This window comes from Rissa tridactyla, chromosome 3 (genome assembly GCF_028500815.1).
Source record: "Rissa tridactyla isolate bRisTri1 chromosome 3, bRisTri1.patW.cur.20221130, whole genome shotgun sequence".
Lineage (NCBI taxonomy): Eukaryota > Metazoa > Chordata > Aves > Charadriiformes > Laridae > Rissa > Rissa tridactyla.
This window is the reverse complement of record NC_071468.1, coordinates 91,954,094-91,971,809: the sequence shown is the minus strand read 5'-3', so window position 1 is coordinate 91,971,809 and position 17,716 is coordinate 91,954,094. Positions and strand designations below refer to the sequence as shown.

At 38.7% G+C, this 17,716-nt stretch overlaps 1 protein-coding gene across 4 annotated transcripts in view; it reads left to right on the top strand.

The window, feature by feature from the left end:
* MYO6 (myosin VI) overlaps positions 1 to 17,716 on the top strand; it is a 115,994-nt gene that overhangs the window by 55,453 nt on the left and 42,825 nt on the right. For all 4 annotated transcript variants that reach the window (XM_054194098.1, XM_054194100.1, XM_054194099.1 and 1 more), the window contains exons 10-12: positions 4,230 to 4,310; positions 7,452 to 7,632; positions 10,577 to 10,721. In XM_054194098.1, the coding sequence (XP_054050073.1) occupies positions 4,230 to 4,310; positions 7,452 to 7,632; positions 10,577 to 10,721 (407 nt within the window). The remainder of the gene's footprint in view (positions 1 to 4,229; positions 4,311 to 7,451; positions 7,633 to 10,576; positions 10,722 to 17,716) is intronic.

Sequence of the window (17,716 nt, the reverse complement as noted above, 5' to 3'; positions counted from 1 at the left end):
GGATTTGTAAAACAGCCCTGGACAGCACGTGCAATTACAAGGATATAAATTAATTGACCGTCGTCTTTTTAGACTTCCTTGATTTTAAATGGGATGAGGAGCACTTCTAACAAAGAATTACATTACTGCATTGATTGTTTTCTTTGTTGGTGTATCTTCTGACTTGGTTTTCTAAATAAAGCTTGGACTGTGCTTATCTGCTACTGTCTCCAAAATCTTTTGTACTCTGTTTCATCAGAATTCAGCAGAGGGCTAGAAGCTTTAAAGATACAAATCTCCTCCTAGTTTTGTGCAAAGCAGGGGTTGCACAGGTGACACACTAATTAGCGCACTCATTGTAGGGAAGGCGGGTGTACACTGGTGACCAAACAGATTGCTGCTGCCTCTTGGCTTGGCCAAGTTGGTCTCTATGTACTGATGAGCCAGGAAGCAGGGACAGAGCTGCAGTTCTATATTGTGCACATCATACATTTGTACAGTGGTATCTAGATGATCTTGCTCCCTGGAAGCTATGGCAGTATTTTAGGACAAGTTTCCTTAACTTCCTCAAAGGCGTTCCTAGGGGTCTTTAGAGACCTTATTTCTGTAAATATTTAGTTTGTGTTGTCTTATAGTTCATTTGTTTGTACTCAGTTGTGCGATGGAAACTTGATCTGATGCTTACTAAGAAGGAAAAGCTTCTGTTCTCTAGAAGGAAAGCTTTTCTTTTGAAACACCCAACAAAAGCAATACTTGAAAAACAAAACAAAACAAAAAAACCCAACTAAAAAACCCAAAACAAAGCCCCACCATTTATTTTCTTATAATATGGAGCTAGTTTTCAAAACTTTCTTCTTTACTGTGCAGTTATTCTAAGCAATATCCTCTTGTATGTTTTAAAGCTAAAATCTTGAACAAATTTTCAAATATATGTTTTTATTGTGCAGCCATTTTTCCATTAAAACTTATTTCTTGTCGTTAATAGATTTTTAATTCTGGAGCTGAATATGCTGCATGCCCACTCTTGGGGTGAGATTTTTTTATTTTTTTATTTTTTTTTTAATCAAAAACTCTGCTCATGAGAGCACACAAGGTTGTAGATGTCAAGGTCAGAATTATAACCTGCTTAATAATCAGGCTGCTGCAGTAGAATACTGAACAGCCCGAATGCCTTTACAGAAGGCACTCACTTGCCTGTTTCAATTATAAAGAGTTTGCAGTCGCACCAGCCTTATCGCACCCTGACATATTTTTTTTAGCTTCTACTAAGTTTGCAGCAAGTACTTTCAGTTCCATTAAGAATATTTATTGCTTTACCATAAGTGAGTATTTGAATGCTGAGTTCCTTGCTGCTTGGGAAAGATCCACTCTGCATGTTCAATTTACAAATGTTAACACTCCTTTTTTTTTTTTTCCCCCCTTCTGAAGTTAAAGTAATTATCTTTTAATTAAAAAAAGAAGTAAAGATCACTTTCATCTTTGTATGTCTGTAAATTAATATAAATATACTTAAAGTTTGTTAGTCATATTGCACTAAATTTTCATGAAGTATCACTTTATAGGAGATTTTTAGAAAAAAAAAAAATAAAAGGTTAATTTTCCTCCTAAATTTGTATTACGTTTGTCAGGATTATTTTTCCTGTTATTCATTTTCATTTGCTGCTTCAGGTTTTATCGTAAAATGGCTCTGAATAATCACGCTGGTGTGACTGTTTTACCACATTTTTTTGTTGACTGCATGTCTGTCTGGTTCAAACTCCATGGAAATACAATCTTTCATTCTATCAGTAGGAAGCTGTGCACTCCCAGCAATGGACAGCAAATGTTGGAAACTGCGAGTGCTGCGGCTTCGGGAGGAAAGGAAGGGCTCAGGGGTCTGGCACTGGGGCAAGAAGTTCTTAGGATCACAGCCATCAAGGAAGAGAGAGAACTTCTCATCAAACTTTCTAATTTATATTGAACGTGGCATTCATGGTATGAAATAATCCTGTTGGCCAGTCTGGGTCAAGTGCCCGGGTCTCCCTCCTCCTCATCCCTGCACCTGGCAAGACTCGAAAATACTGATACCTTGAAACCCACATACCATAGCTGGCTATAAAGTAAATATTTTCACAAATTCAAACACTAGAGTCTTCTAAAAGTGCAGTTTTCCCAAGCATTAGAAGGGAAATTAGTCCTGTGTCGCTCAAACCAGGACAACTACGCTCACTTGAAAATAGGACTGTCTCAAATTTAACGTAATTCTCACTTCTCACAGAAGTGAAACAGTGTTAAAAGACGAAGGATAACATAATGCTCTTTTTCCCCCCACTAGTAGGCTTGCTTCCTTTTGACTTAAGTGATCCCTTGTAACCTCCTTCCCATGCATTTGTCCGTGTTGGCAGAGGTGTGCCCTTGCTCTGGGCACGTGAACAAGACAAATGCATTGGTTGCACCTGCCTGACCTGTTGTCTGGACGTCAGCAGCACCCAGTCGGGGTTACTTCTCTGGTAGTTCATCCTTCCCCTACAGTTCTCCTGGGAAAGCGTGAATTTACTTGGCAAAGGACCATGAAAAGTTGCAGGTTCCTTACACACCCCTCCTTTGAGCACATCCCCACAAAAGCGTGTGGTCCTGGGTGCTCGTGTTTTAGATTCTTCTGCAGAAGTTTTCAGAGAGTCAAAGTCATTAGGCAACCCTGTGCTGGACCTTATAGGTCTAGGTAGCTTGGACTGCACCACATGGCTTTGAAAGTAAGGCTGCACAGTACATCTGTACCTGGAGTAGAGTTGATGGGGATGAGAAGCTGAATTTTTTTTCAGATTGTAATTTCTGGAAGAGAAATAAGGCTGCCTTATGTTCGTGTCTCTGATGTTATAATCAGGTGTTGCACTTCAGAGTTTAAAAACAAAAAAGTACAATGGTATTTAAATGTTATACATGATGACCTCAAGCTGTGTATTTGTGTGGTTTAAAAATATAATTTCTCCTAGGTTTAATATGTAAATTTACTTGAGTATTCAGCTTTCAAATCAAAGCCATTATCTTGTGATTAAGTCTCCTACGTGGGTTATTGAGTACTGTGCTGGTTCATGTTCGCAGTCTGTCAGATAAGTTTCCACACTCCCTTCCTGAAAAGTACAACCTCTTTCACTTCCCATCCTCAGTTTCTGGGATCATGTTTCTAATACTGTAATACAGAGATGTATTGTTGTGTTTAAAATATGCTGTGCTTTGCGTTCTTACTGGCTGATAAGGAAAACTTTTCGATATTTTGTTAAACACCAAGCTAACTTTGAACAGGGTTTCTTGTCGCTTTGTTTTAATATTAAATTCGTCCCCTAGTTTTCTTCTACGGTTAGAAATGCTTTGAAGAATATTTTATTTTTTTTAGACTTTTGTATATAAATTTTAATCAAAGTATAGAATTATCTGTGTTCACCTAATTGAAAACATCTTTTTTGTTCATGGGCTAGAGCAAAGAATCAGTTCACTTCCTTTAGACAAAGGGCTCTGTCCGAGCTCTTGGACGGCGTTCTTACTTTCAGCTGAACAAATCAGAAAGAAAAAGCTGGCAATCCCATTTTACTGGAAGCGTCAGTCATTATCTGAATGCTTGGTCTATTCCCTTTACTATACAATGTGAGACTGATAGCAGAAGCCAAATTCTGAATTAGGCTTCTGTTTGTACCGTGTTATAAGCTTTTAATACTCTTCAAGCTTTTTTTACGCTATGTCTCTTGTTACCTATTGAAATAATCACTGGTGAGGAAAAAATATGACCAAAAGGTACACTGGAGATAGTACTAGAAATTCTTTGATCCTACCCCTCTCACCCCTGGTTGTACCATATAAAGTCTATATATTGCTGAAAACATAAAGATTATTGTTTAGGTTTTTTTGATGTTCTGTACAGCTTCTTGGTTCCTAATTTTGATTTTCTTTTCTGCAATCCCAGACTCCATTAGTAGGTTGGTAGAGTCAAACGTTATGAAAAGATTGTGCGACATAACAAAGTGAATATCCAACTGTGTCAGTAAATATTTTGGTTGTCAAAATCCAGATGCTTTCAATAGAAGTTTATTACTGTTGCATTTCTGTAATTTTGTAGATGTAAATAAATACATTTTCAAGGAATGAATTCTGAATACCTAGCATGTTGTTGTTACCATATGAATAAATCAAGCTACATAGAGCAAGCCTTAAATAAAAGCTTATGTTTTCCTTACTTCTGTCTTTAAGTATGCATTTCCACTTTTTTGTTGTTACAGTATTTAAATCGAGGCTGTACCAGATACTTTGCTAACAAAGAAACAGACAAGCAAATTTTGCAGAATCGCAAGAGTCCTGAGGTATGTTTGTATCTTCAGTTAGTTTATATTATTAACTAATGCAGATAGAGTTGAAAATGATGATTACAGTTTTACAGTGTGGAACGAAATGTTCATTTTACACATCTTTATAGGTCTAAATGGGTACTGTCAAAGCTGGTATATTCAGAACTCTGGTTTTGGAATACAGTCCTAGAAATACATTTTAACATGCATCTTAAAATCCTAAATGGAACAGTGTATAAGATTTTTTCCTTTTCATTCTTATAATAATATAACACTTAATGATGCAGCTTGTCTGCTGTGGAAAACAAAAATCAGTCCAAGACTTTCTGTCATTTTCTTTTTAAATCTTACTACTGCTAGGAATAGGTCAGAAGCAGTAGTTTTTTCCAGAGCCATTTTTGCTCTCTAGATTTTTGAAGTGGTCCTCCAAACTGTGTTATAAAACAGTAGTGCAACTTCACTTCCAGAACGAGTGTATCCCCCTCCTCGGTACACTCTGTTCTTTATTATTTTTTGTTGTCCCCTTGCTATGAACCGTTACTGACAGCAGAGCATGGCATTTTCTGGAAGAAAGTGTGAAGCTTCAAAACATTTCCTTCCTCTTGCTCTATCTCTGTTTACATTCTTAAAACTGGAATTACCAGAATTTGTAACATTTAAGCCTTTGAGCTAGGAGGCCATTACAGAATTTAATCCAAATTAACAGTATATGTGAACTGGAAGTTGTTTAAATGCTTCATTAAACTTCCACTCTGCTTTCTAATACAATTTTCATCTATTCATACCTAAAGGATGAATTTCTAATTTGTATAGCTGGAAGATATTTCAAATCTTAATCAAATCCATACTTGAGATTCAGTAACAGGGCAAGCTGCATATACGTGCGGAATAATACAAAGATAAGTTTACTCAAGAGCTTCTCTCCCCGCAGTGGCTGTGCCATCTCTTTTACCTTTGAGAACTTGGGCTTGAGCTTGTACGTGGCTCGTGCCTAGCTATCAAAGACGGTATGGATATTTCCTTTGCTCAGGTCAACATTGTACAGTCTGCTCCTGGATTTCTGGTGTTTATATGTGGTAACACTGAGCACATAATGTCAATTTCTTTTGCTTCCATATAGGCCATTTTCTATAGTCAGGGATGGGGGAGAGTGAGATACAGAACTCCTGATCTGATATTACCGTGAGGCAGAAAGCTGGTAGACATTTAATTCCTGTCAAGCGTGTAGGCTAAGAGGTGGTCGCGAGATTTTGCCTCAGTTTACCTAATTTGCCTTAATTAAGATTTGTCGTGAAGTTGGTAATTTACATAGGCGTAAAATATCAACATTTACTTACTCTTACTACTGGAAGATGAACCTGTGCAATCTTCTGTTACTGATGCGATTTACAGACAGGTGTTCTCTCATAAAATGTGTCCTCTAAAGGACTTAATTTGAAACTAGTGTTTGCCTAAATGAAACCATACTGAAAGAATAATTCTGAAAATCTGTATTGGACATTAAATAGTGGAACATATGATGTCATAATACCCCTATCTTACAGCCATGTCAATTTGAAGGCACAATAAATGATCACATTTCAATTATATTAAAACTAAGTCTAACCACGTAAACAGGAAATATATTACTTTGTTCAGGTTTTTAAATCAGAAATTTAATATTTACTCTGTCATTTTATGAAAAATATTAAGATTGTTTATTTTAATAGAAGTAGCTGGAATAGTCAATTAATACTCCAATTATTTTTGTGTTTTCCTTATCAGGAAGATGAGGTGATCATTTTACATAATTAAGATGGAGTTTAAGTTTTTTGATGTGTCTAAATGTTGTGTGAAGTGAATTTTTCAGATGCATGTGGTGTTTTGTTTTGATAAAAATCATGTTAGCTTATTTGACATTAACAAGGCTTCTATTTTAAAGTTAATTATTCTTTTTAGTTGAAAACATTTTAAAGTAATTGTAGAACCTTAGATCAGTCTGTGCATGTTCAGTTAGTCTCTTGATTGCATGCAGATGTGTTACTATCTACTATTTAAAACTGTTAATAATTAAAATGGCCTTTGATGTATTTAAATTAAGAAAATCAGCAAAAAGTTAAACTGGTATTTTAAAAAGGTAGCTGGTATTCTTTTAACCTGTAGAACACTGCAAACAACTTTACTGTTTCTTAATCTCCAGCAAACGTTAACAAGTATATTTCTCTGTTTGCAGTAGGGATAGCTCTTCCCATTCTGATTTGTCCTGTGCTCCTTTCCCATGGTCTGTCAAACTTTGTCATCCTACTACAAGGACCTCAACCTTCTTTCAGCTGTGAGGGGCTAGAAGTGGTCCTCAGTAGAATTGCTTCGATAGCTTCCTTAGCCAAACAACCTTTCCACTGCTCACCATCCGCTATCAGTCCTTCGCTGTCACACTCCCCGGCTTCTGCTTTCTGAAGATAGCTTGAAGTTTGCTTTGAAGTTGAAGATCATGCTTCAAAGTATGATAGAATCATAGAATTGCCTAGGTTGGAAAAGGCTTTTCAGATCATCCAGTCCAGCCATCAACCTAACTCTGACAAAATATGTCACTAAACCATATCTCTAAGCACTGTGTCTGCCCGTCTTTTAAATACCTCCAGGGATGGTGCCTCAACCGCTTCCCTGGGCAGCCTGTTCCAATGCTTGATAACCCTTTCAGTGTAAAATTTTTTTCTAATATCCAATTTAAACCTCCCCTGGTGCAGCTTGAGGCCATTTCCTCTTGTCCTGTCGCTTGTTACTTGGGAGAAGAGACCGACCTCCAGCTCGCTACACCCTCCTTTCAGGTAGTTGTAGAGAGCGACAAGGTCTCCCCTCAGCCTCCTCTTCTCCAGGCTGGACAACCCCCGTTCCCTCAGCCATAAGGCTTGTTTTCCAGACCCCTCACCAGCTTTGTTGCCCGTCTCTGGACACGCTCCAGCACCTCAATATCTTTTTTGTATCAATAAATTAAAACAAATGAGGGTTCTTGCAAAGCCTGTATTGTGTGAAGAACTCTGATCTCTTTCTACTTAGTCTGGGTTTTGCATGCTTTTTTATGCTTTTTGTTATGGTGTATTCTTGACTGGAAATAATTGCTTACATTTACTTTAAAATCACTTTACTGAATTTTTGGTTTATCTTGTTGTTTTATAGTATCTCAAAGCAGGTTCCTTGAAGGATCCACTCTTAGATGATCATGGAGATTTTAACAGAATGTGCACAGCAATGAAAAAGATTGGACTGGATGATGCAGAAAAACTTGATCTTTTTAGAGTAGTGGCTGGTGTCCTTCACCTTGGAAATATTGATTTTGAGGAAGCTGGGAGCACTTCAGGTTAGATGAAACATAAATTGTTTTCTGTAAAAATAATGAAAATGTCTCTTGATTATAGATGATTCCTTTCCATGTGAATTACTGCTTTAGAAATCTACCTTGTGTCTTATGTTCAAGGGTAATTCAGTCTTAGTTCACCCCATTTGGAAGTCAAGTTTACCTGTTTCTTTTTAAGTTATACTTCTTTGCATGCTCTGAAAGCAAATAGGCACTCGCTGAAATTGTTCAAGAAATTGTTCAGTGCAAAGTTTGATATAAAGAAAAGAGACTTCTTTTGTATTTTAATAATAATTTTTCAAAGTTCGGTTTCTTGATAAAGTAAGGAAAACGTCTTGAAATTAGCAACTCCATCTGTAGGGAAAGGCATTATGTCCTTTGGCTTCCGAAAAAATACCATTATGTTAGTATTTTGAGAGGTGAGGAAAAAAACAGTTACAGCAAAAACTTAGGTAAATGTAAGCTTCCTAATTTTAAGATGTTACTCACAAGCTGAGTTGGTACAAGCGTAGCTGTGACTTAGTAGCAGAATGCGCAGGAAGGCTGAGGAAAGGGAATGAGTGTTTTGCAAACAGTTGTTCTTGCCTTACTACTGAAATCAGCCTAAGTTAAGAACTGCTGTCCATATATTGCTGTAGGACTGGAGGAACTCCCAGTCTGGACATACTACAAATATAACTATAGTAGAAAAGATATGTATGTAGATTTTTATCTTGAATTGCAAGATACACAAGATACAGTGAAATTGGTTCCTGTTAGTCCTACTTCAAGGATGTATAGCTGTTGCCAGATGTGGTAAAGTTGTTGGGAAAGGCATACCAAAGAACATTTTAAAAGGTGTTTTGAATGATGAATTAAATTAATACTAGCTTTATAGGTTCACTGGCTCCCAACCCCAAGAACAGAATCACCAAAGAACTTGTAGAAACGTTCAAGTCAGATGAGATTGTGGGAAGTCTATAGTCCAATGTGCCCTGGTCAAAGTAGGGCCAACACTGAATTCAGAGCAGGGTAGCGTAGGGATTGTCACAGAGAAGGTGGGCTTTTTTCTTTTTCCTTAGGTCCAGTCAGAACCTCCCCAGTGTCAATTCATGATCTTGCCATCTGCATGAAGGTGACTGAAATGAAAATGTTTTTTACAAGGGCATGTAGTGATAGGATTAGGGGTAATGGCTTTGAACCGAAAGAAGGTAGATTTAGATTAGATATTAGGAAGAAATTTTTCACTATGAGGGTGGTGAGACACTGGAACAGGTTGCCCAGAGACACTGTGGATGCCCCATCCCTGGAAGTGTTCAAGGCCAGGCTGGATGGGGCTTTGAGCAGCCTGGTCTAGTGGAAGGTTTCCCTGTCCATGGCAGGGGGGTTGGAACTAGATGATCTTTAAGGTCCCTTCCAACCCAAACCATTCTACAATTCTTTGATTAATGTGAATGAATCTGTGAAGATGTTGGGGTAGAGAAGGGCACCATGGGGCTCACCAGTAAGCTGGCAGGGAGCTTCCCTGCTTAAGCCTTCCATGAGTTGGGACTTTGGGGTTGACAAGGTGGGAGAGAGTGAAAAAGGTGCAAATGTGAGTGGAGAGGCAGTTTCAGGAGGCAAACGAACAAGGAGAAGGGCAACTACAGATGGTGAGGAAAGTCAGGGTTTAGAGAAAGGAAGGAGGACATGAGGAAATTTATTTTCTCTGCATGTTCAAATTCAAACCCATTTTTTCTGGAATAAATTATTAAACTTCTGAAGCGTTGATTGCAAATACGGGCTTTCTTCTGCTCATGCTTTGTATGTGTACATACAGAGCCTTCATTCGAACTGCTCCAGGCAGTATGTCTCTGTACCAGAGACCCTCTAACTGCTTCCAAAACCTGGGAAACAAAAGACAAAAGCTGTTTACTGCAGGTCAGATGGTGTTTCAGAGCTTCCAAAATCAAGTCACAAAAGCTCTAATCTTTTAAGGATTCCTTTCTCTCCCCCCCCCCTTTTTTTTTTCCCTTTTCCCTTGCTTAGCACCATTGTAGGGTTAAGGAATTCAAGCAATGTTTGGCTACTCATTTATCCCTTTTGGTCTCTTCACTTATCTGTAGAAGTCAATTTTTACTGAGAACAACAGGAGATAGATGTTGTAATCCTGACATGTGTAATAAAGTGTTAGATTTTGCTGAAGCCTTTCGAGTGCTTCGGTTAGAGATGTATGAACCCGTAGTGGCTGGAGGAGCTGCGGTGCCGGGCAGCAGGAAGCACGACTCTCAGATGTTTACCCAGGAAAATGCACATACCGTTATCGGGAAATGTTAAGTGCCAGGAGCTTGCCGTGCCAGGCACTTCTGTTGCACGTCAGGGAAGTCTGGAGGATTACAGGAATGCCAAAATCCAGAAGTTTAAATCGCTATAGGTAGTTTCTAGTTATTAGCACTTTACTCCTGCGTTTTTGGGATAGTTCTTTCACTTACAAGCAGGTTAGTTTTTGGACAGCCCGTGTTTAGAACAATGGGATAGAAATACAGAATTTCATTCATTCATTTCATTAATTTTTCTTTTTTTTTCCATGCATTTTTTGTTGTTTTTTTGTTGGTTGGCTGGGGTTTTTTTTGTTTTTAGTTTTTTTTGCTTCTTCTTTTTGAGAACTGACTCTGCATTTAATATAAGAAGTAATTTCGAGAAGCTAACTTTAATTTCTTCAAAGGCGACGTTATTTCTAGTCATCACGGCAAGATCATAGCCAGATTTATTTATTTATTTATTGACTGACTGACTTACTTATTGTCCCCTAGAATTTTCCGCTAAAAATGCCCGAGGGGCGGCCGTTGCCTTGCCCTTCGAACAGCACGCTTTGAAATCGAGAGCGGAGGTGGGGTGGTGGGGGCGGGGGGGGGGGGGGGGGGGGGGGGCGGGTGTGCGGTGCGCGGAGGCTTAACGCGGTGCCCGTCTGTGTCTCTCCCCGCGGCAGGGGGCTGCGCGCTGCGCGCGCGGAGCCAGCCGTCGCTGGAGCGGTGCGCGGCGCTGCTGGGGCTGGACGAGGAGGACCTGCGCGGCAGCCTGACCAGCCGCGTCATGCTCACCACGGCAGGGGGCGCCAAAGGAACGGTCATCAAGTGAGTGCCGCGCGCTACCTCAGGCCGGGGGGCGGCCGCCGTGCCTGGGGCGGGGGGGGGGAGACATGACACACACGGACACGACACGCACACGCGCGTTGCCGCTGACACCCACTGCCCCCGGTGTGTTCGCGGTGAGTGCGGGAGGGGGTTGGCAGCCGCCGAGCCCGGCCCGGCCCCGCCGTCTGAGGTAACCCCTGTCCCCCGACCCCCGCCCAGGCCCTTCGGGATCTGCCGCCTCGCGCTGGCTCTGCCCGTTTTCTTACCCACGGGGGAAAACGGCCTTAAACTCCCTCTTGACCCTTTGCAAGTGTGAGTTGCAGCCAGCGTTAAGTGCAGCTATTTAAAATGCTGCCTTAGGGCAGCAGTCACGGGAGCACCGCGCAGCCCCCATGATAAGAAAGATGCATCCAAGTATCTTCCAAAACACTTAGGCACAGTATCAACATTCCTCAATAGAGTAATCTGTTAAATCTATTAGAATATCTAATTTTCTGCATAGGTTATGGATTTAACAGGCTGACTGCTATACATTCTCTTTCCACACAGTGTACTCACTGACATGTGAGAGGTTTTATAAAATGTGATAGTGATTTATTCAAAGCTATTCTTTTCCTGAAAAAAAAAAAAAAGGGCCATTTTACTCAGACATTGTACAACTGCCTATCTTCCAAATAAAGATTTAAAAAACTCCAATGACCTAACAAGAATGAAACAAGCAAGCCTGAGCATCTAAAAACATGCATTTGGATCAAATGCTTTAAAGAAAAAAAAAAAAAAATCCAAAACCCAAAGCCCTGTTAAAAATTTGTCGTCTCAAAATTAACACTTGTGTGACAGAAAAGCACGGCACGTTTCTGTTTTGAAGGGACTAACAAGGTAAGCCTGCTAGTCTTCTGTGCTCTCAGTGACTACGCTGCGTGGCCAAAGGAAGTACAGCAGTCAGGCTATATCAGTTAAATCCATAACCTACACATATATCCTACATATATATCAGTTAAATCCATAACCTACACAGAAAATTAGAGATGCTAAGAGATTTAACAGCTACACTGTATGGAAGAATGTTAATACTGTGCCTAAGTAATTCGGAAGATGCCGGGATGCATTTTTCTTGTCACTGGGGGGCTGCGCGGTGCTCCCATGCCTCTTTTTTTTTCATTAGCATAGATTTTAACAAAAAGCTGTGATCAAGGTAACTTCCTAGGCACAGAAATATCATAGTGATTTCTTTCTGTACACACACAGAGAAGGAATAATTGCCAAGAACATGTTTAAACATGGTAGTGATGATAACATTTCAGTGCTCTGGAAGTTATGACTCTTGTGAAAATGAGTTTTATGAAAATGATTTCACTATAGCTGCCTTTTGTTTACGAAAACCCTGTGGCTTCCACCACAAATTTTCTCTTGTTGAGATTGATCCTTCTAGCACACGAGTTGTCAGGGATGCTAGCAAAGCTGTGTGCAACTGAGTGTGTTTTAACATTTGGTTTCTGGAGTTAGAGAAAACATTGCATCAAAAAACTGAACTTGGGCTAAACAGTTTTGAGCACATTAAAAGTAATTTTCAATGTTTAGCTGAATGCATCAATCTTTTAATTAGGAAACTAATTAACATTCACATTGGAAGAATGCACAGGTACTTCTTACTGACTTATGGAAACAATCAGATTGTTTTAGTGAATCAGAAATACAACTTTATGCATATTACACCAGAAGTTTAATATATGAAAGCCATAATTAATTATCTGTATTAATGTGGTTTATCTAAGTTCCTTGTGTACTTCATGTCTTTTGAAATTTATTACTGTTATTTATATTTATGTCTTTTAGCATGAAGTATTTGTTAACATTTCATAAACTTGTGGAATGAAACAAAGTAACAGCTGATTGATTTAACCTTGGTATGTCACTGTGGCCAGTAAAGGTGGCAGGTGTTAGTTAAAGCATGCTTAGGTTATGTCAGACTTACGAGGTGAAAAGTTGATCTTTGAGCACTTGAGAGCATTGGCTTTTTTGGTCCTTGAGGGATGTAATAGATTTAAGTAATGAAGGTTTCCACTGGTCAAGAGCTCATTCTGTGCAAGAAAAGTATCTTCAGCTCTACCTAATTCTAACCAATAATGATAAATTAAAAGAGAACGGCCGAGGTGGAAATCTGTTCGATGCTGTTCGGTATTCCCACTTCCTGATCTTCAGGGTGAACGTGATCTTCCTGGACAAAATTTGAGCATACTAAACCATCAGTGACAACCTGTGCTGTTTGAACATCACGTTTTTTTAGGGGAACGCAGAAGCTCTTCTGAATTAATTCATATTCTTAACTCATATTCAGGAGTCTTAAGTTTAGCATGGGTATGGACTCTTGTCCCAGTAATACATTATTACCGAATAGCTGATCTTTGAGGGATATTTCTAGATAGAGCAAACAAGTAGGCATCTTGGTGGTCTGCTTATTTCTGTACTTTGAAAGAAGGGATGTTCAAGAGTTAGAACTTCATAGTGACTACCAGGGAAAAAGTTATAATGCAGTGACAAATGGTAAGTAATGATTGGGGAGGGGTTGTTCTGTCTTCAGTTAAAAGTTCAAGATCTAGATCTCTTCACAATATTTTCAATAGTACATTTCTGGAAAGTGGTTATAAATTCCTCCTCCCCCCCAGAGTTCTTAGAAATTGAGGATTCTTAGTCACTCTCATCTTGCTGCCTTATCAGCTGATAGGGAAAGTGAAAAATAATTTTTCTCTTTATAACAGTCTTTACATATAACAAGACATGAGTCTTGCAGGACAAATGGCCTCCAGTGGCCAATATTTTCCAAGTTTTACTATTTGCTCTCTTCCAGACTATGTCTAAATTGACAGCAAGACTTTGATACTTTCATCCAGGAGAACCTTTATCAGTATTACAGATAACATTAGAGTAGAAATTTATATATTATACAATACAGATGGTACTCATATCACATGGTGGTATGAGAATTGCAGGTTTTTGAAAGTTAGTAACATTTTTGACTTAATTCAGCTTGTGATCCACTACAACTGCTGATCTTTCTCTCTTGACTCACTGCTTACCTGGTTATTCTCCATCTTGCCTGTGAATTTTTGAATTCTAACTAAGTATATCATCAGAGACTTCCCTTTACCGAAATCTGTCTTGTGGCTTTTTAGATCGTATCTTCAATTTGTGAAAATAGTTTTGTATGCTGATCTTGTTACCAAGATTTTCTGCTTTCTTAGTTCAGTGTTATCAGATTGTTTTTTGAAAAAGCTCTTAGTTTCCTCATTCCTATTTAGTGAAAGTGTTAACTAGAAGCAGAAGGGGTTTGAATCAATGGCATCCATGTCAGGTTCAGGTGGCATCCCACTGGAAAATGCTCTTAGTGAACTATTGATTCTGCCTCTGAGAACAGCTTAGTTTTGGCTGTTGTACGCATAACATATAGATAAAGCGTGTCTGTATAGTTTCCTTTTGAGAATGTTTGGTGAGACATATCAAGCACTAAAGCAAAGGTGCATCAAAATATACTGCTTCCCTTTCATCATATCTCGAGTGACCCTGCCAAGGAAGGTTTCTTAAGAACAAATACAATTTTTGTTACAGCTTCAAATTCACTTTGGATTAAGACTGTAAAGGTTTTCTGTTCAGCATATTTATCCTGATAAGCCCAGGGCGTTGTTTCAAAAGTCTGCAAACACAAGGAGCTATGTTTTTGTGCCAGCGGATCTTATTTTTTCCCCAGTGTTTTATTTTGTGGATGGCAAAAATGAATTTAGAGGACTCCTTTCACCATCTCAAAGGATTAATGCATTAAGCCTCTTTTGTTAGCCTTTTCTAAACTTGTGCAGCTAAAAGCAAACATAGGCTAATAAATACACTAATATCTTCTGGTGCGGCTTACTGCATGTACAAGGAAAGTGGATTGGACTGTTTTAGGTATTTATTAAATAGCCAGCAGGTTTTTCTATGGTAGCGTAGTTTAGAAACTATTTGATTGCTATCAATATTAGAGTTTTGACAAGTACATTGTTTTATTTTGTTCCAGCAACCCAAAGAGCTACTCATTTCTCTCTCTATTTCTTAGGGACCTTTTGTGTGCGAGTAGATCATGTGAGTCCTAATAGGTCACAGTGAATAAATAGCTCAGCTGAAATCACTGTGCTCAGAGTATAACAAAGGCTTTGTTCTGCTGGGCACAATGGAGCCAACAAGGAACAGTAGGAGGGTGATGCTAAATGCTATCTCTGAATTTTATTAAATACTAATGTGCAGTGGACTGCCAGGGAGACTTGACAGCTGCACTACGTTTATCTGTCCTTTTTAGTCTCCCCAAAATAGCATAATGATCACCTTGTCGGCTGATGTTTTTGCCATCTATGTAAAGTGTGTTTACATGGAGTTAGCATTCAAAATCCAGTACTGTAGATGCACTGCAAATGCATTGCACTACTCTCTTACTCAGTTTCTCCCTTTTCAAGAAGACTTTCAAAGAGGACTCCATCATCACAAAGTAAATTATTTTACAGTGTGAAAAATTTAACTTAATTGTTCCAGGTCATCCAGCTTCTTTCAGAGTGTGTTTTTTACCAAAATGCATTTTTTTGGGTGGTAGTACTGAAGCCTCTGTTGGAAAAACATTGTGGTTTTTTTTAAAAAAATATTTTTCTACAGGTTTTGGAATTCCAGCTTTTCTCAAATTACAGATGTGCTGCTTATATTCTTTACTTTTCACTAGGTAGGGTGAAGCAGTAACTGTGTTGGATGAGAGTAGCTGCTGGGTATCGCGTCACCTGCTCTCTCCCCCTTAATTGTTGTCAACTATGGGCAAACTATATATATTTTAATTGCAGTTTATTTGTTTTGGAAAATGTTTGGGGACTGCTTGGAATTGTCCACAGGATAAACAGCCCATAGGAGTGCTTTCCTCTAGACCTCAGACTCTGAGGATCACTGGAAACCTTGCTGAAGAAATTAGCGGGAAGACCAAGCAAGGTTTTTTGTTGCAGCCTTACCAAATAGCTTAGAAATTGGAAAAGTTTCTTCCCTGTTCCTTACAGGTAGCTGAAATATATCTTCTCCTGTTCAGACAAGAAACAGGAGGAGGAAAGAGATTCCTTTGTCAGTGTGCAAACCAGAGGAAAGGAGGAGCTGAGGGAAAGCAAATTAATGAGAAAGAAGTTACTCATTCTGAATGTCAGTTCTGTAATAGGGCTCTTCTGTATCTCTACTGTCTTAGTGCAATTTCAGCATTATTTTGTGGTTCTGTATTTTCAGCTGTGGAAAATGCATTGCAGGGTTATATTTTCTTTCCATGGGTTTCTGTTGCATGCTGTGAAATTTAAAATAGCTTAGAAATTGGAATTTCTCTGGAAATAGTCTCTGGAATTCTACTTAATAATGGTAGGATTTGTTATTTTTGAAGAACAGGGCCATTTTAATAAATACATGCTCTAGAAGTATGGCTTTTTGCCATGTTGTTTAAAAAATAAATTGAAAACATAAATGATTTTAGTGTATTGTATTATGTAATAGGCCTGCAGCTGACATGTGGGAATTAGTATTCTGATCTCTTAAACGTATCAGAATGGAATGTAAAGGTACCTTCCTTCTATTTATAAGAGAAGATTTCTGTCAGTACTCGTTACCTTAAGATAAGTCAGGAGATACTTAGTGGAAGACAAGATTGTGTGTTAAAGCTAATTACTATCTAAGGTAATGTAGCTGCAGGTGTCCTTAGTGAACGGAATCTCTGGTTCCCTGACTTACCAGTCACAGTAGAAAGTGATCTCCTTGAGTCTCACGTTTCTGCATCAGAAGTACCATCCTTGAAAAAATACAGAAATAATAAATTTGAGTTAGTGTAGTGCTTGTGAATCCTGGGAAGTGAAGGAAATGATGCAGTATGGGTAAGCTGTGTAGCATTAAGTTTTCCTTTTCTGACCTGTCAGTTTTTTGTACTCCCGTGTACAGGAAACTACGTGGAGGGGGCGACAGGGCAGTTCTGCAGTAGTGACATCTTGAACCTTGTACTTAGGGCTTACTTAAACAGTTCAGATAAGAGGTATTTTTTAAATGTTGGTTTGCTGGGTATTGAAGAAGTTCCATAACTGGTTATCCACCGCCTTAGCTGGACAGTCAATCCTTTGATTATTACTAGCTGTTATTGTAGCTCTGGTGGTCCCAGGATATGAGAGGCAAGGTATATGGAGAGAAGTAATACAGGGTGTTATAAGGGGAGAAGTGGTTTGTTTTATTAAGCCAGCTGATTGAGATATTTAGAAAAACCATAAGAGCTTTTGGCACACAGCCATCATCCTGTATTCTTCATGACAAAGAGGATTGGTGTGATAAAAATCTTGACATTGTTTCTTCCTGTTCCTCCCTGCAAATTTTATCAGCTTGGTTAGCAAAGGCTCTCTCCCTAAAAATCTCTTTCTTTGATTTACTTTAAGATTGGATATATCTGTATGTCAGAATACAGTGTTGTGCAAAGCCTTTGTGTACCCATAGTTGATCTAAATTGTAGGCCGTCTTTCCGTGTATGAAATTTTGATACTATCTGGTCAAGGGGCTATCAGTATTTCAATTGAATTTTTTTCCCTTTGTATTTACTTTTTTACTGACAAGTGAAAATCCTTTGGAGAGTTTTTATCTTTGACAGTCTGATTCTGTTCTGGTCTGATTCTGTTCAGATTAGTGGGGTTTTGCTTTTGAATTCTTTGGAAGTGTGATTAGGATCTAAGTTTAATTTGCAATCATACCAAAAAGTTGAAAGTTCATTTTTACTGCTACTTTCACATTGTTTCTTAAACACTTCCTTAAGGCTTTGTCCTTGTATGAATTGTCTTATTCTGGAGTCTTCCACAGGTGCTTCCTCAGCTGTGTACAGTGTAACTGTTTTTCAGTTTTGCTACTCTTACCCGCTAATCTGAAACCTATTAAAAAAAAAAAGGTATCGTAGAATGTATTTATCCAGGAAATGTGGTGGTTGA